Source organism: Lepidochelys kempii, chromosome 20, assembly GCF_965140285.1.
Source record: "Lepidochelys kempii isolate rLepKem1 chromosome 20, rLepKem1.hap1, whole genome shotgun sequence".
NCBI classification, from domain to species: domain Eukaryota; kingdom Metazoa; phylum Chordata; order Testudines; family Cheloniidae; genus Lepidochelys; species Lepidochelys kempii.
Window position 1 is genome coordinate 4,029,469 of NC_136399.1, and position 21,919 is coordinate 4,051,387.

Below are 21,919 nucleotides of genomic sequence, written 5' to 3' on the forward strand. Positions count from 1 at the left end.
AGCAGGGGGGGGCTGCGGGTCAGAGGGTAGGGGGTAGATAGGAGCTGGGGGGGCTGTGGGTCGGGGGGGGAGATGGAAGCCGGGGGGGGGCTGCGGGTCAGAGGGTAGTGAGTAGATAGGAGCTGGGGGGGCTGCGGGTCAGAGGGTAGTGGGTAGATAGGAGCTGGGGGGGCTGTGGGTCGGGGGGTAGATGGGAGCAGGGGGGGGCTGCGGGTCAGAGGGGGGTTAGATGGGAGCCCGGGCGGGGGGGCTGTGGGTCAGAGGGTAGTGGGTAGATAGGAGCTGGGGGGGCTGTGGGTCAGAGGGTAGTGGGTAGATAGGAGCTGGGGGGGCTGTGGGTCGGGGGGTAGATGGGAGCAGGGGGGGGCTGCGGGTCAGAGGGTAGGGGGTAGATAGGAGCTGGGGGGCTGTGGGTCGGGGGGGGAGATGGAAGCCGGGGGGGCTGTGGGTCAGAGGGTAGTGGGTAGATAGGAGCTGGGGGGGCTGTGGGTCGGGGGGTAGATGGGAGCAGGGGGGGGCTGCGGGTCAGAGGGTAGGGGGTAGATAGGAGCTGGGGGGCTGTGGGTCGGGGGGGGAGATGGAAGCCGGGGGGGCTGTGGGTCAGAGGGTAGTGGGTAGATAGGAGCTGGGGGGGCTGTGGGTCGGGGGGTAGATGGAAGCGGGGGGGGCTGCGGGTCAGAGGGGGGTTAGCTGGGAGCCGGGGCGGGGGGAAGGTCTGTGGGTCAGAGGAGGCGGGGCCGCCCGAGAGGGGCGGGGCTTGGCGGGGGCCGGGCCGGGGCCGGCCGGGGCCGGGCGATAAAAGGGGCCCCGCGCCCAGCCCGCCCGGGCCGCCAGCATGAGCCGCCTGGCGCCGGGCCGAGCCTTCACCGAGCAGCGCTTCCAGCAGCTCTACGGGGCGCCCGAGCCCCGGGGCAGCCCGGCCGGGGCGCTGCGCCGGCGGGTGGCCCGGGGCTGCCGCTGCTCCGGGGCGGCCGCGCTGCGGCTCCTCCAGCGCCGGCTGCCCATCGCCGCCTGGCTGCCGGGCTACCGGCCGGGGACCTGGCTGCTGGGGGACGCGCTGGCCGGGCTCACCGTGGGGGTCGTGCACATCCCCCAGGGTGAGCAGCTGCCCCGGGCCCCCCCGCTCTCCAGGGGGCTCGACCTATTCTCCCCCCCCCAAGCTGTCTCACGGTCCCCTGCCTCGGCTGCCCCCCATCTCTCCCCGGGCTCGGGCGCCCCAAGGCGGGTAGCTGCAGGGTCTCCGGTGGAGAGACGGATCCCAGCCCTGGAGCCGTTCTGCCTGGGGCACGGGAGGGACGGCGAGCCGGGACTCCTGGGGCAGCCGGGTCCAGTGGTTAGAACAGAAGGCTTGGGAGCCAGGACGCCTGGGTTCTCGCCCCAGCTCTGGGAGGAGAGTGGGGTCTAGTGGTTAGAGCAGGGGGGCTGGGAGTCGGGCCGGGACTCCTGGGTTCTCTTCCCTGCTGTGGGAGGGCGGTGGGGTCTGGTGCGTGAGATCAGTGTGGGCTGGGAGCCAGGACGCCTGGGTTCTCGCCCCAGCTCTGGGAGGAGAGTGGGGTCTAGTGGTTAGAGCAGGGGGGCTGGGAGCCAGGACGCCTGGGTTCCATTCCTAGCTCTGCCTCTGACTTGCTGTCCTTCCACCCCTGGGGGCCTCCGTTTCCCCCTGGGTGTGGCGATAACAAAGCCATGGAGAAGGGCAAGGTTTAGACAGGCTGGACCCTGTGGTGCTGACGGGGTCTGGCCTCAGGAGCCCTCTGTTTGGGGGGGCTGCTCTGACCCCCCTGCATCTCAGTCTGTCTCACCCTCCTGCTGGGATCTCGGGGCGGGGGCGGAGCAGCATCCCTGAGCTCTCAGTGGGCTGCGGCTGCTCAGTCCTTAGGAGATCAGCGGGGGCGGTTGCGGTCTCAGCCACCCCCCGGCTTACCCCCCTGCTTGTCTCGGGTCCCCGCAGGCATGGCCTTTGCCCTCCTGGCCTCCGTGGCCCCTGTCTACGGACTCTACACCTCCTTCTTCCCTGTCATCCTTTACATGCTCTTTGGCACCGGGCGCCACGTCTCTACTGGTGAGTGGACCACCGGTGCCCAAGGCTCGGCGGGGTTAAATGGTGGGGGAGGGGTGTCCGGTTCCTCGGGCATCCCTGTGCCAGCAGCCTGTTCCCATGATAGGGAGAGAGGGGGAAGATCCCAATAACCAACCGAGGGGCTGAACAGGGCCCCACCCCTGCTGGTGCCCTCCCAAAGCTAGGAAGGTGGATGCCAGCTGTGCCCTCCCCCAGAATGTGGGGCACGGGGTGTGTGTGTGGGGTGATACGCAGGGGGCAGAAATCCATGGGAGATGGGGCTAGAGGCAGTGGGGGGATCTGTGCATGGATGGGGCGGGCAGAGGTGGGGGGGGGACGGCAGGTAGCACTTTCTGGGCAGGCCGTGGGTGGGCAGCGCTCAGGGGCTGCGTCTCCCTCCCCCTCCCCAGGCACCTTTGCCGTGGTGAGCCTGATGACGGGCGCTGCGGTGGAGCAGCTGGTGCCCTGGCCCCTGGGGCCCAATGCAACCAGCGCGGAGCTGGCGTGGGTGGAGGAGCGCCGCGTTGGTGTGGCTGGTGCCATGGCCTTCCTCGTGGGGCTCCTCATGGTGAGTCCGTGCCCGCCGGGCTGCCAGAACCTGGGGCAGGGACCCTCCCTGGAGATGGTGGGAACGGTGGAAGGTGGACAGGGCATGGATGATGAGGGGAGTGGGGCAAGGATCCAGGGTGGGGGGAGAGGTGGGACCCTGGCTGGAGGGGAGTTGGGCAGGGATCTATGGGGGGGAGAGGAGGAACCCTGGGGGGTGGAGGGGAGGCCCCGGGCACTGTGCCGTACACCGGGCAGCGCTGATGTCCCTTCCCTCTCCCCTCCCCCAGGTGGTGATGTTCGTGGTCCAGCTGGGCTTCCTGGCCACCTACCTCTCGGAGCCCATCATCAAGGCCTTCACCAACGGGGCTGCCCTGCATGTCTTGGTCTCCCAGCTGCCCAGCCTGCTGGGCCTGCCCCTGCCCCGCTGCACGGGCTCCTTCACCATCTTCAAGGTGCGTCCGGCCCGGTGGGGGCAGCGTGGGGTGGTGGGGAGAGAAAGGGGGCAGGGAGGTGGAATGGGGCCGGGGGAGAGCTGGGAGCAGGCTTCCCCCACGGCCCGCATGTAACGCACCCTGTGCTGCCCCCAGACACTGGCATCGGTGGCACAGGCTCTGCCCCGGACCAACATGACCGAGCTGCTCATTTCCGCCCTCTGCCTGGCCCTGCTGGTGCCCATCAAGGAGATCAACACCCGCTTCCGGAGCAAGCTGCGGACACCCATTCCGGGGGAGATCGTGGTGGTACGTGCCCCTGCCCGGATCCGCCCTGCCCGGATCCTGCGCTGTCTCCCCTGGCCCTGCACCCACAGCCATGTCCTCTGAGCAGCACGGGGACGAGGCGGGGAGTGGGGGTCCAGCGGGGGTGGGCTGTGGGCATGGGAGGGTTGGTGCCACCCTGGGCAGTGTAACCCACCAGTCTCTGCTCTCTCCCCAGGTGCTGGCGGCCACCGGCGTCTGCTTTGCCTCCTCCCTGGACACACGCTATGACGTGCAGGTAGTCGGCCACCTGCCAGCTGGGTGAGGAGTCACCAGGGCCCCCTGCCTGCCCCCTCTGTGGCAGCACGTGGGGCCACCCAGGGCAGCCCCTTGTGGCCCAGGCAGCATCTCTGCCTGGCCAGGGCTAGGGACGTGTCTCCTCCCAGCCCAGGGCGGCTCTGGGCTCGTCCCACCCGGCCTGGTGACCGCCTCTGTCTCTCGCGCAGGTTCCCGCAGCCCCGGCTCCCGGCCCTGCAGTTGCTGCCTCAGGTGCTTGGGGACACTGTGGCGGTCGCTTTTGTGGCCTATGCTGTCTCTGTGTCGCTGGCCATGATCTATGCTGAGAAGCATGGCTACACCATCAACCCCAACCAGGTGTGTGGGCCGGACGCGAGCTGCTGGCGGGGGGAGGCACTGCCCGGCCTGGCCTCTCTATTGCCAGCGGCTGCCCAGGGCCCTGTGCCCAGGATCAGTCCCTCTCCCGCCCACCTGGTCCCTCTTCCAGCTGGGAGGCCCCAGTGTCTTGCCTGCCCCCTAGTGCATCTGGGCTCCCTCCCGGCTGGTCCCTGTAGCCCTGACCTGTCTTTGTCCCCGCCCCACAGGAGCTGCTGGCCCATGGTGTTTCCAACCTGGTCTCCTCCCTCTTCACCTGCTTCCCGAGCTCAGCCACCCTGGCGACCACCAACATCCTGGAGAGTGCGGGGGGGCACACGCAGGTATGGGGGACTCTGCAGAACTGGGGGTTGGACCATGGCGTGTGTGCAGCAGGTGAGAGTCTCATGCTCCCTAGCTAATGGGGGTCTCCCCCATCTGTTCTGCAGCCCTGGCTGGCTTGTGCAGTGAGTTTGCCAGGTCTCAGCTTAGTGGCCAGTTGGCCTGTGTGGCCGGGCACAGGTGGAGCCCTCTCCTCCTCGGACGCAGGGCAGAGGAGGCCGGCACTGAGGCCCCGAGCAGGGCACGAAGAATGGGGGGGCTTCTCTGGGGTCTAGGGCTTTCTCCGTGCTGTCCTGGTGACCCCTGCCTCCCCCCGCAGGGCCCAGCGCTGGCCACACCGCCCTGGCAGAGCCTGCCCGCTAATCCGCCCTCCTCTTCTGCAGCTCGCGGGCTTCTTCTCCGGCGCGGTGGTGCTCATGGTCCTCATGTGGCTCGGACCCCTCTTCCACTACCTGCCCAAGGTGAGGCTGGGGCCATGTGTGTGTGACCTGGGGAAGGGCTGGTGCCCACCCCCATAGCCCCTGGGGCTGCCAGGCCCAATGCCCCCATCCCATGGGGCACAGACAGCCCTTGTGCTCAAATCCCTTGTGGGCTGGTTGCCCTGTGACTAGCTGGCTCTTTTCCCTTTGCCCCCAGCCATCCTGGGAAGAGCTCCCTTTCCTGGCTGCCTTGGCACCAGCTAGCACAGTGCAGGGGATGGCCGCTTGCCCCTCATGCCCGTTCTCCCCCACCTAGGCTGTCCTGGCCTGTATCAACGTCACCAGCCTGCGCCAGATGGTCCTGCAGTTCTGGGACTTGCCCGAGCTCTGGAGGATCAGCCGGATTGACTTCGTAAGCAGCTGCGCCCTTCCCCTGCCCCCTCACCCCGGGCGGGGCAGGCCCTGGGTTTCATGCCTGAGCCAGGCATGCCGCTGCCCCAGGGTACGGGGTAGGCATTGCCAGGCTGGCCCAGCCCTCCAAGAGCTGTTCTGGGCCAGCTCCACCCCACTGAAATCGGCCAAAGCAGAGAGCAGGGGCCCCAACATGCTGATGCCCAGAGAGGCAGAGCTCTCCAGCCCTGGAAACGCCCCATTGTGCCAGGGCAATGCCTGGCACAGAGCGAGACTGTCCCCAAACTCAATCGAACTAGATGAGGGGTTGGCAGCACGGAGAGGGTAGAGGTCCCAGGTCACACAGCAGGGCTGTGGGCCTAGTACCTGGCTCTCCAAGTCCCCGCTGGAGCATGCTGCCTCCAGAGACTCCTAGGGTAGATTGGCCCCAATGTAACCTCACTGGGTCCTCTGTGTGATCAGCAAGTGTATGGTCCCCAGGGGGACCAGCTGGCCCGACCTCCCCCTTCCTCAATTCCCCTCTGACCCCCGCGCTCTCGTTCCAGGCTGTCTGGGTGGTCACCTGGCTGGCCGTGGTGGTGCTGAATGTGGATGTGGGCCTGGCCGTGGGGGTCGTGTTCTCCATGATGACTGTCCTCTACCGCACACAGAGGTACCGGAGTGCCAGGCGCCCTGCCCAGCCCCACGTCTGGGCTCGTTTGCTGGGAACCTGCAGAGCCAGGGAGCTGCATCCAGCTCTGGCATGGGCTGGGGGGGGCAGCTCTATCTGCCCCATGATCCCTGCTCCAGGCACAAGCCCCCCGCAAGGAGCTGGCTGGCCGTGGCTGCTTGGAGATCTGATTATCGGAGGAGGAGGAAGACGGGAGGAGGGTTGCGAGGCAGGAATCTGCCTTCCCAGCTGCTGTCCCTTTCTCTGGCCAATGCCCTCCCAGGGGGAAGATGGGACCTCTTCTCTCCAGCCGGGACCAGGGCCAGCCTGGCCTTGGCACGGCCAAACGTCTCCCTGCCTTATGCACCTTCCTCTCCCACAGGGCCGAGTGTATGGTGCTGGGCAAAGCGGCCAACACGGAAATCTACCGGCCTGTCCAACGTTACAGCAAGGTACGGGCGCCGAGGGGTCTGGGCACGACCTGGGGCTCCCAGCCACCCACCTGGGGTGGGCTGGCTGAGAGCACTGGGCAGAGGCAGCAGGCGGGTGAGTGGGTCGCATTGGGAAGGATGTGGTGGAGGCTTGCCCTGGGCTCCATTCAGATGGCACCTGGGCTGTCCGTGTCCTGAGAGGCAGGGCTGATCTCTCCGCGCTCTTCCCCACTGCCGTGGGGCAATTCAGCACCCAAACCTCCCTCTGTTTGCGGTGGGGGGCGGGGCAGATGCAGGCCCTTTCCATGGGGGTGGGTGTCCCTCCCATGCTGCAGCCAGTGCTCTGTCCCCCCAGTGCTTTGAGATCCCCGGCGTGACGATCGTGGCTTACCACGCCCCCATCTACTATGGCAACTGCGGCTTCTTCCGTGAGGCGCTGAGCCGGCAGCTGGGCCTGAGCCGGCCAGAGGGCAGCCGGGGGAAGAAGGCGGTGTGGGCCTTGGAGAGTGGGGCCAAAATGAGCATCAGCACCGTGGTAAGGGGACCAGCAGCGATCTGGGGGCGGGAGGGGTGGAGGGGCAGCTCAGTCCTGGGGTGTGGGAGCAGGGCAGGTGGGCAGGATTTGGGCAAGTCCGATCCTGTGCCCATGGGCCTGCTGACCCCATGATCCTGGCTGAGGGGCTTCTTTCCCGAATCCCAGGGGTCCTCCCCCAGGGGAACCCAGCTGCCGGCATGTCTCTGGAGATGCTCAGCCCTGGCCTTGCATCTGCTTCTCCCCTGCCCCTGCTGCGGGGAGGGGGGTTCCTTGCTGTTCCCACTGGAGGTGGGACTTAGCTTTGGGCTGGAGGTGGTGGTGGGGTGTCTTGGGGGGAGCGGGGGATCCTGGCAGGGCCCTGGGCGGGGTTTTGGGTGACCAAAGAGGTGGCATTAACAGACTTGTTTCCCTCAGGAAACCTGTGTCCCCAGCTCTGTGCCCGATGGGAGAGCCGGGTGCCCCAGCTCAGGTACGCAGGGCCCCCCCGCAGCTCCCACTCCCTAGTTTGGGGGGGTGCTGGTATGGTGGGGGGCAGGTGTCTGTCCCAGATCTCAGCAGCCCGGGTGGCACTCAGTGGCCCCCTCATGGGCTGGGACGGGGGGTGGGGGGGCTGTGGAGGTGGATCCTCCTCTGGAGGGGGGGTCTGGGCAGGGTGGCAGCCCTGAGTCTCCCAGCCCTCACCCCTCTGTAGGGAGGGGTCTCGCTGGCAGCTGCGCTCGGCAGTGCGGGGGCCCGTCTGGCTGGGATCACAGGGCCCGGCCCGTGTGGGAGTCTCTGCAGAGCTGCCCCATCCTCAGGCTGGGGGGGATCATGCAGTCACCCCCTCCCCTCTCCCCTGGGCAGGCACCACTGGCAGGACCCAGGCTGCGATCCTCGACTGCAGCGGGATTGCCTTCGTGGACTCTGCCGGGGCCCGGCTGCTCATTCAGGTACCAGGGGCAGCTGGTGTGGGGGGGCCCTGCGGCCAGATGGGAGGCGGGGCTGGGATGTGGCTCCACCCACTCCTAGAGATGCCAGCCTGCCCTCTCCTTGCCTTGCAGATGTGCATGGGGTGCCAGAAGGCTGGCATCCGCATGAACCTGGCAGCATGTAATGGTGAGTTGAGGCAGGGGGTCCCCGCTGCCCCCCTCCCAGCCCCTCAGAGCCCAGCGCTGTGCCGAGGGGGGGCTAGGCTGAGCAGTGTCTCCTCATTTCCCTTGCTGCAGGTGAGGTCCTGGAGACGCTGACCAGCAGCGGCCTGGGGCAGCACCTCTCCCCACAGCAGGTGTTTGTGACAGTCCAGGACGCCATCGCGTGCATCACGCAAACCGCGGTGAGGGGGCTGGCGCAGGGGTTCCCCTCTAGGGGGTGCCAGTTCTAATCTGGCTCTTAGGGGGCTGGTTGGGAGGGGGGTGGGTCTGCTCCCTCTAGGGACACGGGCTCTGATCGAGACCTAGATGGAGCAGCTGGCTGGCCCAGGGGCTGGAGAATGGGACACAGGGCCTTTGCCCTGTAGGGCATGCCAGCTCCAATCCAGCCCCAGGGCGGGGGAGCCCTTTCTGCATCCATGTCCCATTCCCAGCCATCTTTGATAGAGGCCAGCAGGGACTGACAGCTCCAGCTTTTGCAGAATGGGTGGGGCGTGTGGGGGCAGTTCAGTGCCCTGTGGGGAGCTGGTAACGTGGTCAGAGACTCCTAATGAGCCAGGCTCCCCCAACCCTATTCCTGCAGGACAGCTGGCTTTGGCAGGGGGGCTGGGAGCAGAATGTGACTCGTGCCCAGGATTCACGCTGGCTCTGTTTCCACCCAGGAAAAGGTGGCCGAGAAGAATCTGGCAATCTGGGTGTAGGGCCCCTGGCAATGGATCGCGGGCACCACCCGGCCTGTAGGGCCCCCGGGACCAGATCGGCTCTTGGGCCGCAACAGCAGGTTGATCTCCAGGTGCTGTGAATTCCTGCTCTGCCCACAGGGCCTCCTCAGGACCAGGGGGCCAAGGAGCCGTTCGCAGACCACAGAGCCGTAGTTGGGCAGTTGCCTGCTCCCAGGACGGAGGGGGCCTCCTGCCCAGGTCGCCAGGGGGACCTGACCTGGTGTGAGCAGTTTCCTTGCGGCCGGCAGGCAGGCCTGGTGCTGGCTGGGAATCCAAGGGGGCAGAGCAGGTGCCCAGGTGCCAGTGTAGCAGCAGCCTGTCTGCCCCTGCAGGTGCCCAAAGGATGGGGGGTGGGGGCAGGGAGTTATGGGGGCCAGGCCCACTACAGCTGGGAAGAGCATGTGTGGGGGTGCTGGCATTCTGGTTGGGGGAGGGGGCTCTATGCCTCGTCCCTCCCCTCCCCAGCCTATGTGGGGGGGGGGGCATTCTCCAGCACCAGGGGAAAGAAAGATCTACCCTGCCAGCTGCAAGGTGATGGGATCAGGGTAGGAGCTGGATTTTAATTGCCCCCCCTTCCCCTGACAGAGACTCACAGACAGAGTTTAAACCACAGAAAGGAACCAAAATCCCTTTTTATTTGTGCTGGGGGGGGGCTAACTCCCACAGCCTCCCAGGGCGGGGGCTGCTGTGGCCGCTGGTGTCACGGTGGCATGGCACAAGGGCAGCTGCCCCTGGCCACTTCACGCAGGGAAGGGACAGGAGGGAATGTGCTTTGGCAGGCAGGGGCCTCCCCCTGGCTGGGATGGCCCCCTGCATCCAGCCCTTCCCCCTCCCACTTCCTGGGGGGGGGGGGCTGAGATGGAGCTCAGGGCATAATCATCCCCCCCCCACCCCCCCCAATCTGGCTGATGGCTGGCCCTGGCCCCCAGCATGGCCTGAAAGGCCACAGGCTGCATCTGTTCCCTCAGCATGCGACTCCTGCCCCATAACATGCTTCAGCACCCCCAGGGCTGCCCCCCAGCCCCAGGCTGGCATCACGCTACCATCTTGCTAGCAATGGGCTGGTGCCAAACTCCCCTCCAACCCCTGCTCTGGGTGGCTGGAGAGGCGCATTACAGAGCTGGGCCACTAGAGGGTGACATTGCAGCCATGGGGGGGGACACAGTGGGCAGGCTTTGGGGCCTGCAGGGGGTATCCCCATGGGCTGCTCCCTCTGAGGTCACCACCCCACTGGCTCTTCGGAGCCCAACCTTTGTACTTTAAAAAAAAAAAAAAAAAGTTTTTCTCTGGTTCCGCTAAAACATGACTAGGAATCAAGGTAGAGGGGGCGGGGCTCAGGACGAGGGGGCGGGGCTCAGGACGAGGGGGCGGGGCTCAGGACGAGGGGGTGGGGCTTGGATGGCCTTTAGGGCAAAGAGAGTACTTGTAAATGCATTTTTGTTTTTTAAATAAAAACATCTTTTTTTCCCTTTAAAACGTCACCTCTCTGTCACCTGTAGAAATCTGCAGCTGGGGATGGCAGCTCAAGCCCATCTGCCATCTCCAGCTCTCCCTTGGGTGCAGCCTGACAGCGCCTGGCTCCTCACTTGCTCACATTAAATACACGCACACGCACGACACAAAGGGTTCCCAGTGTCCTGCCTCCAGTTCCCAGAGACACCAGCCAGCTCCTGCCCCGCCGGTACCCGGGGTTAGAAACCAGAACCCTCCCACGCTCTGGCCGTGGGGCCTGCTCGGAGCAGCATGGGATTGGGGCCGGCCAGTGTGTGGGGCAAAGATGGGGCCAGTCCCCTTGACCCTTCGCCTTGTGCCCCTGCTCTTGGATTCTGTATAGAAAGAGTCCTCGGTCCTGGAAAGAGACCTCTGCCCCTGCAACCCAGCCATGGGCATCAGCCCTTCCCCTTGCTGGCGGGGCTGCCCCCCACTGCAGGCTCTGGCTTGAAGTTGGAACTCTCCTGGGGGGGGGGGCAGCTGGGGCCTATAAAGACTTGGCACAAAATAAAATGAGGCCCTGACCCTTGTCCCAGGGCAGCTGGGAGGGGCAGGGGCTGTACTGTTTCTCTCCTGTAGGGGGCGCTGGAGAAAGCCGGCTGTGAAGGGGGGCAGGTCTGTCCAATATAAAACAGCGTCTCCGGGGGAAGGTGAGGGCTTGGCCACGGGGGTGCTGTAAGCTATTCTCAGCCACTCATCCTGTTGTCCAGGGAATTTCCCAGTATCCCACTGTGCGACTCTAGATTCCCCCAGGCCCTGCTGCCTGCTGGGAAAGTGGGGGAGATTTCCCACCAGGGAGACAGCCTGAAGCTGGCAGGGCGTGGGGATGGCGCTGGGTGGGAGGCACTGGCGAGCCAGGGGTAGCAGGGGTCACCTCCCTGGCCTGGTACAAGGATAAAACGCCCCAGCTCCATGGGAGGGGGGGCTCCCCCTGGGGTCCGGCTCACTGGCAGGGCGGGGCTGGTAGCCCGGTGGGGCTAGTTGCCCGTCATACACTTGAAGTGGTTTTTGAAGTAGAAAAGGCTGCGTTTGACGCTGCTGTCGGCCGAGGTGGGGTAGCGGAACTTGGCGTATTGCTTCTCGCTCTCCGTCTTCTGCCAGGGCAGCTTGATCTTGGAGGCGTGATCCACCACCACGTCGGCGCACGAGCCCACGTGCAGCACGCCCAGCCCGTCGATGAAGAACTCTGCCGGAGGGAGGGCACGGGGGTCAGGAGGGGCTGGGTTAGCCAGCTCAGCGCTGCATGACTGGGGGGAGGGGGTCGGCTCTGGGCAACAGGGATCGAACCTGCATCCCAGACCCCCTGGTCTTCCCAGGATCTGACCCCTGAGACACCCCCTGGTGACCTCTCCCACTGACCCCCCTTGGGATTTTGGGAACCAGGCCCCAGAGGCAGGAAACTGCCATGAAGCGTCCCATGCCTCGAGTTAAAAAGTGGTGACTTCTGTTTGGCACATTGGCTTTCTGGTTGGCACCGGCCTGCCTGGCTAACCGCCACGCGGGAACGACAACAGCCCACAGCCTGGGCTGCGGCTGGCCAGGGCCCCCGTGTGCCTGCAATGGAGCCCCATGTCAGCACCTCCATGCCACAGGGAGGGAAACTGAGGCAAGGGAGGTGACCAATGCCCCTGTGAGTCAGTGGCAGAACTGGGGATAGAACCTAGGAGTCCTGGCTCTCACCCCCCACCCCTCCCGGCTCTAACCACTAAACCCCACTTCCCTCCCAGAACTGGGGATAGAACCCAGGAGTCCTGGCTCCCAGCCCCCCTCCCCCCCGCCTTTAACCATGATGCAGGTGCTACAGTGGTGTGGTGCAGCCCTGGCACGAGCCTTCCCCCGCACTCACCAAGGTGGGCGACACGGCTGAGCCGGGGGTCAAACCCCACCTGCAGCACCTTGGCCGTGCGGGCCAGGAAGAAGTTGACGACGCCATCGGTGACCACGCAGCCGGGGAAGCCCTCGAGGAGATGGTAGTAGCCCTGGCGTATCTGCAGGCAGTCACCCTCCTCGCCCCCTGCCTGCACGCTGATCTTCTGCCGGTAGGTGGTGGTGAACCCCGTGATCTCCCGCACTGCGCCCCCCACCTGCCGGACACGCCGACGTGAACAGCGGGACAGACGGGCTGCCGGGAGCAGCACGTGGGGCTCTGCACCAGCTCCCCCTCCCCTGGGCCCGCTCCCGTGGGGGCCATGCTTTCCTGGGAGCCATGGGCTGGCTCCCCTCTCCCCTGAGTCACCATCACCATCCCCTGGGGGCCCTGGGCCAGCTCCCCCCTCCCCCAGGTTCCACTCCCCTGGGGGCCCTGGGCCACCCCCCCCAGGCCAGATACCCCCTCCCCTGGGTTCCGTCCTCTGGAGGCCCTGGGTCAGGTCCCCGCATCTCCTGGGCCACCTCCCCGGCTCCGCTGAGGGCCTTGGGCCAGCTCCCCGCCTCCCCTAGGTACTGCTCCCCTAAGCGCTCTGGGGGCCCTGGGCCAGCTCCCCCTCCCCCGGGTCTCCCTCCCCTGGGGTCCCTGGGCCAGCTCCCCACCTCCCCTAGGTACTGCTCCCTTGAGCGCTCTGGGGGCCCTGGGTCTCCCTCCCCTAGGGGCCCTGGGCCAGCTCCCCCATCCCCCAGGTTCCACTCCCCTGGGGGCCCTGGGCCAACCCCCCCCAGGCCAGATACCCCCTCCCCTGGGTTCCGTCCTCTGGGGGCCCTGGGTCAGGTCCCCGCATCTCCTGGGCCACCTCCCCGGCTCCGCTGAGGGCCTTGGGCCAGCTCCCCCCCTCCCGCAGGTCTCCCTCCCCTGGGGTCCCTGGGCCAGCTCCCCACCTCCCCTAGGTACTGCTCCCCTGAGCGCTCTGGGGTCCCTGGGCCAGCTCCCCCTCCCCCGGGTCTCCCTCCCCTGGGGTCCCTGGGCCAGCTCCCCCCTTCTCCTGGGTCTCCCTCCCCTGGGGGCCCTGGGCCAGCTCCCCCCTTCTCCTGGGTCTCCCTTCCCTGGGGTCAGTGTGCAGCGAGCTCTGACACCTGCATTCTTTCTGTGACCCATCCTGCCCCGCTGCCCCCTGGGGCGAGGACTCGGGTGCCCCCCATGCACCGGGGCGGGAGCCGCCTGGTGCAGGAGAGAAAGCCTTGGGGTCCGGCTCCTGTGACTCCCACCATGTCATGCCTGGCAGTGGCCACTAGGGGGCTCCCCTTCCCTCCCTGCGCCAAGGGCCGCATGGCTCCATGCTGGGATCCCTGCAGCTGGTGGGGGTGGGGGGAGCGGCAGGGTGGGGGGTGGGGGGGAGCTGTGGAATCCCACTCTCAGGAGCCCCCCACCCTGCCCAGGTGTGGCCGAACTCCCCCCATCATCCCCAGCCAGGCACGATCTGGGGATCCCCCCCCCCAGGCATAGCTGGACACCCTGCAATTCCCCCCCCACCCCGAGGCATGGCCAGCCCCCCACATTTCCCCCCCCCCACACACACACTCACCAGGTCCAGGCTGGTTTTCTCCAGCACGTCCACCAGCTTCTCCACCCTGGTGCGGGGCGTGAAAATGAAGTCGTCATCCACCCACAGCACGTACTTGGTGGTGACCTGGGAAATGGCCAGATTGCGCCCTGCGAACCAGCCCTGGGTGGGGGAGAGTGGGGGACACATCAGTGCCTGGCCCGGCCACCCGAGCCCCACCCCCTCCCAGTCTCTTCTGGCCCCTGCCCCAAGATCCCCACCCCACCGTCTTCCCACGGTCCCGCGCCCGTGTCCGCCCCAGCCCCAACCGCCCCCCCGGCGCCCCGCACCTTGCCGAAGGGCATGAAGTACTGCTCAATGTGGGGGCCGCCCACGGGCTCGGGGTGCTGGCTGTCGTCCGCGATGATGATGGTCACCGTGGGGTAGAAGCGGCGGATGCTGGCGATCAGCGCCCGCAGCTTGTCGTACCGCAGGAAGGTCTTGGTCGCAATGCTGACCAGGGCGGTGATGTTGTAATCTGCTGGGGGAGGGTGGGGGGCAGAGGTTTGCGGGGAAGGGGAGCAGCACTCCAGACCCTGGGGGAGGGGATCCTGCCTTGGGAGGACAAGCTCCCCCCCCCAATTCCAGCCTCAGATAGCTGCAGCTGGGTGCCATCTGCTCCAGCCAATAGAGAGCTGGACAGGCAGGATTCAGGGGACCCCAGTTGTGTGGGGAGGTGCAGGCAGGATTCAGGGGGCCCCCGGGTTGTGGGGAGGGAGGCAGTGCCAGGATTCAGGGGATCCCGGTCATGTGGGGAAGCACAGGCAGGATTCAGGGGGACCCTGGGTTGGGGGGAGGAAGGCAGTGGCAGGATTCAGGGGACCCCGGTGGTGTGTGGAGGTGCAGGCAGGATTCAGGGGGACCCTGGGTTGGGGGGAGGAAGGCAGTGGCAGGATTCAGGGGACCCTGGTTGTGTGGGGAGGCGGTGCTAAGATTCAGGGGGATCCCAGGTCAGAGGGAGGGAGGCCGTGGCAGGATTCAGGGGGACCCCAGTTGTGTGGGGAGGTGCAGGCAGGATTATGAGGGACAGTGGGGGCAGCCTTGACCCTGAATACCGTGGGCTGACCTTTCCCTCCCCACTACAGAAGCCTGTAGGTCACCCGGCACAGGCCCGTCCCGCCCTCTCCCCCCCAGATCCTCACTGGGCCCTGGCTCCCGCCTGGCACTCACCTCCGCCTTCGCCCGGGGAGCCCGGATTATAGAGCTTGGGCGTGGGTGCGTGGCGGATTCGGATGGTGAAAGACGCCTGGTGCCCATTGGTGGCAAACTGCACTGGAAAACAAAGGGGGAGACGGGCACGAGGAGGGGGAGGGGTCAGCGCAGAGGAAGTTCTGGGGTACAGGGGCCCCCTGGCAGGAGGGGTCCCCCAGGGGCCCAGTACTCCCCAGGATTCCATGGGGGTATCTCCTTTCTCCCGCAACCCACCTCGACACAGGCCCCAGTGTGTGCCCCTCCCACAGCCCAGCCTGCCTCGTCATGCCAGCCATCCCCCTGCCCCTGGCCCGGGAGGGGAGGGGACAGGCCAGCCGCGTTGCCCAGCCAGTCTCTGCAGTTTGGGGGCTGGAAATATTCCCCTCCCCGCAACAGCCCCCCTGGGCGCAGCTGCCCACTCTTTACGGTGCCCCGGATTGGCTTCCCCCACCCGGTGTTTTGCAGATCTACCCCTGCCAGGGCTGCCTGCTGGCACCAGATATTGACCTCTTCTCTGGCCTCCACCCTGTCTGGAGAGCCCTCCCCAGCACCCTGCTCTGGAGCCAAGCACATGAGTGACTGCAGTGTCCACCTGGGAGAACTGGGGTATCACCCAACAGGCTCCAATGAGAGGCTGCTGGGAGGGGGAGGAGCCTAGGCCCTATATTAAGTCAGACCCAGCTCAGGCCAAAGAGGCAGATGACCATACGGGTGATGCCCCAGAGAGGGGAGTGCTGAAGACCGCACCAGCCCGTTGCCGCCCGCCCCTTGGAAAAGCAGGTTTGGGGGGTGACGAAGGGGGAATTTTCTGCAATGTTTGGCTGAGGCCTGTGTGTGCCTCAGTTTCCCTCTGGACTTTGCTTTGCTACCCGGGGGGTGCAAATCGGTTCAAAAGCTGCTCCCGGGGCAGAGCAGGAAACATGAGTGGGGGGCGGACAGGTGACAGCCTGGGGTGGGACAAGGGGGTCGTTAAAGGACTGGCTGAAACCGACCCAGATCAAGAGAGAGGCTGCAGGACGAGTGGGTCCCTTTGGGAGGCTGGCCCGCTGCAGGGGCTGCATAGAAACTGGGGTGGAGCCCAGATCCTGGGGACAGGGGGTATGGAGCCTGGCTGGACTGTCCAGAGGGGAAAAGGGGAAGAGGGGCTAAACGGGAGGGTGGGAAAGTAAATATGGGTGTGGGGGGGGTCTTTTAAAAACTGCTCCATTCAATGGCTGCCGCCCCAACTTCTGTGGTTGGGTCACCCTGAGCGACTGTACTGATCCTGCCCTCTCCATGAATCATAGAATCCTGGAAGATCAGGGTTGGAAGAGATCTCAGGAGGCCATCTAGTCCCAGCCCCCTGCTCAAAGCAGGACCTATACCAACTAAATCATCCCAGCCAGGGCTTTGTCGAGCCGGGCCTTAAAAACCTCTGTGATGTTAGGAGTGTAATATAATATCTCACTGAAAGGTGACAGGGCCAGAAAGAGTTAATGAACTCCCAGACTGACCTGACCCATGGGGGAACTTTAGAGACTGGTTAGGAAGAGATGGAAATGAACAGAGCTTTGAAATGCAGCTGGCATTGTTAGAGGTAGAAGGGGAGATGTTTGCTCAGGTCTTGTGATGTAAGCAAACAAGTCTTGTCTATGGCTATAGCTTTGATTCAAAGATCAAAAAAGGAATATTAACATTTAGGAAGATAATTGAGTGAAACAGTATTATTGTCTATGTCTCTTTGAAGGTTGGGATAACCTGTATCTGAACTGTTTAATGGATAAATTACCCTGTGCTAATTGCCATGATGTTTGGAAGAAGGAAAGTTAAGCCTATTGTTTTCTCAGGCCAAAAGGCTGCAGGAAATGTATAAAAACCTTGGGATACGATCCTTCTTCATCTCCAATCTGCTTTGGGTTTCAAGAGGGGGAAACCTGAAGACATAAGGATTGAGATCCCCAGTCACTGACTGGAGTCACTCTGAATATGGACATTGGACTATAACCTATGGACTATTTCTAAAAGGACTTTTGGCAACTACAAGCTCATCTCTGCTATGTACCTGAACATCAAGAATTGAACTCAAGTCTGTCTGTGTATTGATCTTTTAACCAACACGCTCTTTTCTTTTTTCATAAATTTTAGTTTAGTTAACAAGAATTGACTAGAGCGTGTATTTTGGGTAAGATCTAAATTATAATTGGACCTGGGTGTGTGGCTGATCCTTTGGGGTTAGAAGAACCTTTTCTTTTATATGATGAGACAAGATTTTCAGGAACCATCATCACATCTGACAGTGTGTCTGGACAGAGGCCTGAGGCTGGGCCCTTTAAGGGAACTGCGTCCTTTGAACTTCTGAGTAACCAAGGAGGTGCTATAGAAGCTGTTTTCTGCTGGCTTGGTAAATCTAAGTTTTGGAATATCCACCAGCTTCTGGGGTTTGCCTGCCCTGTTTTGTTCGCAGTTCACCCTAATTGAGTGACCTCAGCTGGCTCCCACGGGCAGCACCGGTCACAACCTCTCAGGAAGGAGATTCCACCACCGCCTCAGTAACCCATTCCAGTGCCTCTCCACCCTCCTCGTGAAATAGTTTTTCCTAATATCCAACCTAGACCTCCCCCACTGCAACTTGAGACCATTGCTCCTCGTTCTGTCATCTGCCACCAGTGAGAACAGCCGAGCTCCATCCTCTTTGGACCCCCCTTCAGGTGGTTGAAGGCTGCTATCAAATCCCCCCTCACTCTTCTCTTCTGCAGACTAAATAACCCCAGTTCCCTCAGCCTCTCCTCGTAAGCCATGTGCTCCAGCCCCCTGATCATTTCTGTTGCCCTCCGCTGGGCTCTCTCCAATTTGTCCACATCCCTTCTGTAGTGGGGGAACCAAAACTGGACGCAATACTCCAGATGAGGCCCTCACCAGTGCTGAATAGAGGGGAATAATCACTTCCCTCCATCTGCTGGCAATGCTCCTACTAATGCAGCCCAATATGCCATTAGCCTTCTTGGCAACAAGGGCACCCTGCTGACTCTCGTCCACTGTCACCCCTAGGTCCTTTTCTGCAGAACTGCTGCCGAGCCATTCGGTCCCTAGTCTGTAGCAGTGCCAGGGATCCTTCCGTCCTAAGTGCAGGACTCTGCACGTGTCCTTGTTGAACCTCATCAGATTTCTTTTGGCCCAATCGTCCAATTTGTCTAGGTCCCTCTGGACCCTATCCCTCCCCTCCAGCGTATCTACCACTCCCCTCAGCTTAGTGTCATCTGTGAACTTGCTGAGGAGGGAGGTGACCGACTGGCCCTCCCCTCCCTGCCTGGCGCTCTCTGTCTTCCATGCTTGATTAGCCCCCCCGGGACGGACCCACCTCTCCTGGTACCTGGTGCTGCATCATCCCAAGGCAACACAGGAGGGGGGGCACACAGGGTCACATGCCCTATATTGGAATGTTCTGCTGAGGGGGGGTGTCCTGTTGCAGGATGCTCCCCCCCCCAAGTATTGCCCCTTGCCCCCCTGCACCAAGGCCGGTTGTCAGATCCCATCCCACCCCCTCGCAATGCCAGGTGCCCACCTGTGTCCGCGGTGTTGGGGTGAAAGAGCGTGTTGGTGTAGGTGACGAACTGCAGCTGGCGGTTGAGGTTGTCCAGCTGGTCGCTCGACAGCGAGAGACGCGTCTCCCCCTCGCCCTGTGCCTTCACCCCCCCCACCACTGCTGCCACGTTGAAGGTGCCCAGGGTGGCAGTCAGGGTCACCTAGGGAGGGGGGAAGAGGGAGGAAGGGTTAGCGCTTGCGGCTAGGTATGGTGCCGGCCGGCTTGTGGCAAAAGGCACCACCCCTGGCTCGGGGATGGGTGCTAGGCTGGTACTGCCTGGTGGGGGCGGGGGGTGTGTGTGTTGGGTGACCATGTTTCCCTATGCTGAATATGGGACACCTGGTAAAATTACACATATTCCACGGCAATCAAACGCCTGCGTGGACCGAGCCTCTGTTACAAAGAAATGCTGTGTAGCTGGATTTCTTTTTTTATTATCTTCTTATCTTTAAGGCTTCAGGGTTCACAGGGGGAGGGGTGACACCCCCCAACCCCCACACACACACTCTCTCCCATACTGAGAGGCAGGAGGTGACCAACTGGCCCGCCCCTCCCTGCCTGAGCTCTCCACCCTCCATGCCTGATTGGCCCCCCAGGACGGACCCGCCTCTCCTGGTACCTGGCATGGTCCGGAGGCAACACCTGGGGGGGGTGTGTGTATGGATCACATCCGCCCCGCCCTCCCCAGGGTTCGCACCAGAATGTGGCCGGCCAGCAGCAGCCTTTCCGCACTGTGTGGGAGGAAAGGGACGGGAGCTGCTTCCAGCCGCAGGAGCTTGTCCCTTCCTGCCCACCTCCAGGCTGCTGCTGGCCACCCCCATAACCCAGCCACCACCTGGCCCCCAGCTACAGCGCAGGCAGGAAGGGGTTAAGGCCGAAGGATGCATTGAGAACCTGACTGCAGGGGTTTCAGCGAACCTGGCCAGAGAGGGGGGCTCAGCAGGGGAGGCGGCCTAGGCCTAGGGGAAGGAGCAGCCCCCTGCTCCCTGGGGGAAGCAGCCGGGGCGGGAGTGAGGGGTGCTAAGCCCCTGCTTGGGGGCCTGCCGTGAAGCCTGCAGGTTCAGGGCACGAACAGGCTGGAAACCACTCCAGAGCTTAGCTGTGGGGCGGAGAGGCTGCGTGGGGCTTTGGCACACTTTGGCCGGAGGGTCTTGGGTTTTCCCGGGGTGCCGGACCAGGCCGAGGCAGTGGGGGAAGGAAGGAGCCTGCCAGCCAGGCTGTTGGTGAGCTGAGCTCTCCGACCAGGGGCCGGGTCTCCGCACAGCGCTGGGAGCCAGACGTGCCCCACCGGGGGAGGCATATGGAGGAGCAGCGGGGGGGGGGGGGGGGGCAAAGCAAGGAGAGGACAGCGAGTTGGGGGGGAAGCACGTAAAAGGCGCACGGGTGGGCAGCAGAAGTTCCATGTAACCAGCTGCCGCCTGCCCGCACTCACCAGCCACCGTGCAACCAGTGCTGGCCGGAAACGGGGCGGGGACGGGGCCCTGCTGGTCGACAGCCGGCCCCATGCGCCGCATCTTCACCCTGCCACCAGCCTTGCACACCCACCCCCCTCGTCGGCCACCGGACCCCCTCCCCCACTCACCGCTGCTGGGCAGGCGGCTGGTGAGCAGGGACCTGGCCAGCAGCAGGACCCGCCGCTACTGATGGGGTCAGGGAGACAGAAAATACAGGACAATCTGCCCATTTTTAAGAAAAGGTCGGGACACCTGCAGCAGGGCTTAAATAGGGGGACTGTCCCTTTAAAAATGGGACGTCTGGTCACCCTAGGCATGTGGAAAGTGCCCATGCTGGCATTGTGCTTTGGGACCGTGACCCTCGGGCCCCGGGGTGAGGCCGTCCCCGTGAGAACAGCCGCCAAGCGCGCCCCCTGGAATAAACTCCTCAGACCCACCCTGTGGGTCAGTGTCCCCAGGGCCGGGCTGGTGCCAGCTTCCACAAGGCAGCTTTGGAGCAATGTGGGGTCCAGGGGCTCACCCTGCACCCCAAAGAGCCAGCCACAGCCCCAGGATCGTGCCCCCCCACCGCAGTGAGCCCCCTCCGCGCCTTACCTCATACAGCTTCCTGCTGGCCGCCTGCAAGCTGAGCCCTGGGGAAGCAAGAAATGGGATTAATGAGACCCCAGGAGCACCCCCCCCGTCACTGCCACAGCGAGCTCAGGTCCTGCCCGCTGGTCGTCCCTGGACGGCAGCGCCCGTGGGGCAGGGGATGAGCCAGCTCCGGAGGCTGTAGTCTCCAGCCGGCCATGGTCCAGCGCTCCCCAGGCTGTGAGCGCCCTCCCTCCGCCCAGCCACCTTGCCCCCATCACCCCGGCTCTGTTCAGCCCTGGGAGCGGGGGGGGGGGGGGCAGGGCAGGCTGCCCCCCCAGGACGCTGAGCTGCTCACCTGGGATGAGGATGGTCCGGAGCGGGCGCACCTCCACGCCCTGGGCGGGGTACTCCAGCGGGGAGTTGGCTCTGACGATCAGCAGCTGGTCAGCTGGAGACTGGGTCCTGGGGGGGAAGGCAGGAGTGAGGGGGGATATGCCCAGCCCCGGCCGTGCCCCAGGCAGGAGGGGGCGGTCCTGTGGCTTGGGTGCCCCCCCCCCAACTCCTCTGCCCCCATCCCCGGCGTGGCTCACCGGTGCTGGTCGCTCTGGTACTCCTGCTCCCGGGTGCTGTGGATCCGCTCCAGCTCCGTGGGGCTGAAGGCGGCGGTGAACTCCAGCGAGAAGAGCTGGCCGAAGAGCTGCTTGGGGAAGGGCAGCTTCCTGCCGGGCACCACCTGGCACGAGCACGAGTTCTGGGGCAGCAGCCTGGGAAGACCAGGAGCCTGGTCACGCCCGCCTGGCCGGCCCCAGGCCTATACTCCTGCCCCCAGCTGATACCCCCACCCCCGCCCCCATCTCCCCTGCCCCTACCCCCGCCCGCCTGCCCCTGGCCGATCTCCCCTGCCCCTATACCCGCCCGCCTGCCCCCAGCTGATACCCCCGCCCCCATCTCCCCTGCCCCTACCCCCGCCCCCGCCTGTCTGCCTGCCCCCGGCCGATACCCCCGCCCCCATCTCCCCTGCCCCTCTCCCTGCCCCCACCCGCCTGCCTGCCCCCAGCCAATACCCCCATCCCCGCCCCCATCTCCCCTGCCCCTACCCCCGCCCGCCTGCCCCTGGCCGATCTCCCCTGCCCCTATACCCGCCCACCTGCCCCCAGCCGATACCCCCGCCCCCATCTCCCCTGCCTCTACCCCCGCCCCCGCCTGCCTGCCCCCGGCCGATACCCCCGCCCCCATCTCCCCTGCCCCTCTCCCTGCCCGCCTACCCCCAGCCGATACCCCCTGCTCGCCTGCTCCTGCCCCTGGCTGATGCCCCTACCCTCCTGTCCCAGCCTTCCTGCCCCAGGCTGACACCCCCACCCCTGCCTTCCTGCCCCAGACAGACAATCCCGTCCCTGCCTGCCTGCCCCCGCCCCAGGCTGATGCCCCTGCCTTCCTGCCCCAGACTAGCACCCCTGCCCCAGGCTGATATCCCCACCTCTGCCTCAGACACCCCTGCCCTCCTGCCCCAGGCCAATCCTCCTGCCCCAGGCCTATATGCCCGCCCCTGCTCTCCTGCCCCAGGCTGATGACCCCATGGAAGGGGTGG

General features: G+C 64.8%; 2 protein-coding genes across 8 annotated transcripts in view; one reads left to right on the forward strand and one right to left on the reverse strand.

Annotated features, from left to right (window-relative positions):
* Nucleotides 1–835: 835 nt before the first annotated feature.
* On the forward strand, nt 836–9,917 carry LOC140900668 (solute carrier family 26 member 10). Its single transcript, XM_078849463.1, has 18 exons — nt 836–1,097; nt 1,949–2,059; nt 2,467–2,624; nt 2,893–3,057; nt 3,193–3,345; nt 3,539–3,621; nt 3,807–3,954; nt 4,182–4,295; nt 4,677–4,754; nt 5,029–5,124; nt 5,669–5,775; nt 6,155–6,224; nt 6,559–6,738; nt 7,153–7,207; nt 7,582–7,667; nt 7,779–7,833; nt 7,944–8,050; nt 8,528–9,917. Exons 1-18 carry the CDS (start codon nt 836–838, stop codon nt 8,564–8,566), a joined length of 2,067 nt encoding a protein of 688 aa, XP_078705589.1. The 3' UTR covers nt 8,567–9,917.
* Nucleotides 9,189–21,919, reverse strand: part of B4GALNT1 (beta-1,4-N-acetyl-galactosaminyltransferase 1) — a 29,855-nt gene continuing 17,124 nt past the window's right edge. For 5 of the 7 annotated variants that reach the window (XM_073318287.2, XM_073318292.2, XM_073318286.2 and 2 more), the window contains 9 exons: nt 20,922–21,095; nt 20,687–20,793; nt 20,353–20,390; nt 18,284–18,464; nt 14,722–14,823; nt 13,842–14,032; nt 13,534–13,674; nt 11,925–12,162; nt 9,189–11,264 (listed from right to left, as the gene is read on the reverse strand). In XM_073318287.2, coding sequence (XP_073174388.2) covers nt 11,056–11,264; nt 11,925–12,162; nt 13,534–13,674; nt 13,842–14,032; nt 14,722–14,823; nt 18,284–18,464; nt 20,353–20,390; nt 20,687–20,793; nt 20,922–21,095 — 1,381 coding nt within the window. In that variant the 3' untranslated portion in view covers nt 9,189–11,055. Of the gene's footprint in view, nt 11,265–11,924; nt 12,163–13,533; nt 13,675–13,841; nt 14,033–14,721; nt 14,824–18,283; nt 18,465–20,352; nt 20,391–20,686; nt 20,794–20,921; nt 21,096–21,919 lie in introns of those variants that run through there. The other 2 variants (XM_073318291.2, XM_073318293.1) reach the window with 2 other exon arrangements.

Excerpts from the sequence above, each read along its gene's own strand:
- LOC140900668 (XM_078849463.1), top strand. The coding sequence starts at position 836 with ATGAGCCGCCTGGCGCCGGGCCGAGCCTTCACCGAGCAGCGCTTCCAG. Across the intron at positions 3,058-3,192 it reads GCTCCTTCACCATCTTCAAG|ACACTGGCATCGGTGGCACA; the intron begins GTGCGTCCGGCC and ends TGCTGCCCCCAG. Across the intron at positions 7,668-7,778 it reads GGGCCCGGCTGCTCATTCAG|ATGTGCATGGGGTGCCAGAA; the intron begins GTACCAGGGGCA and ends CTTGCCTTGCAG.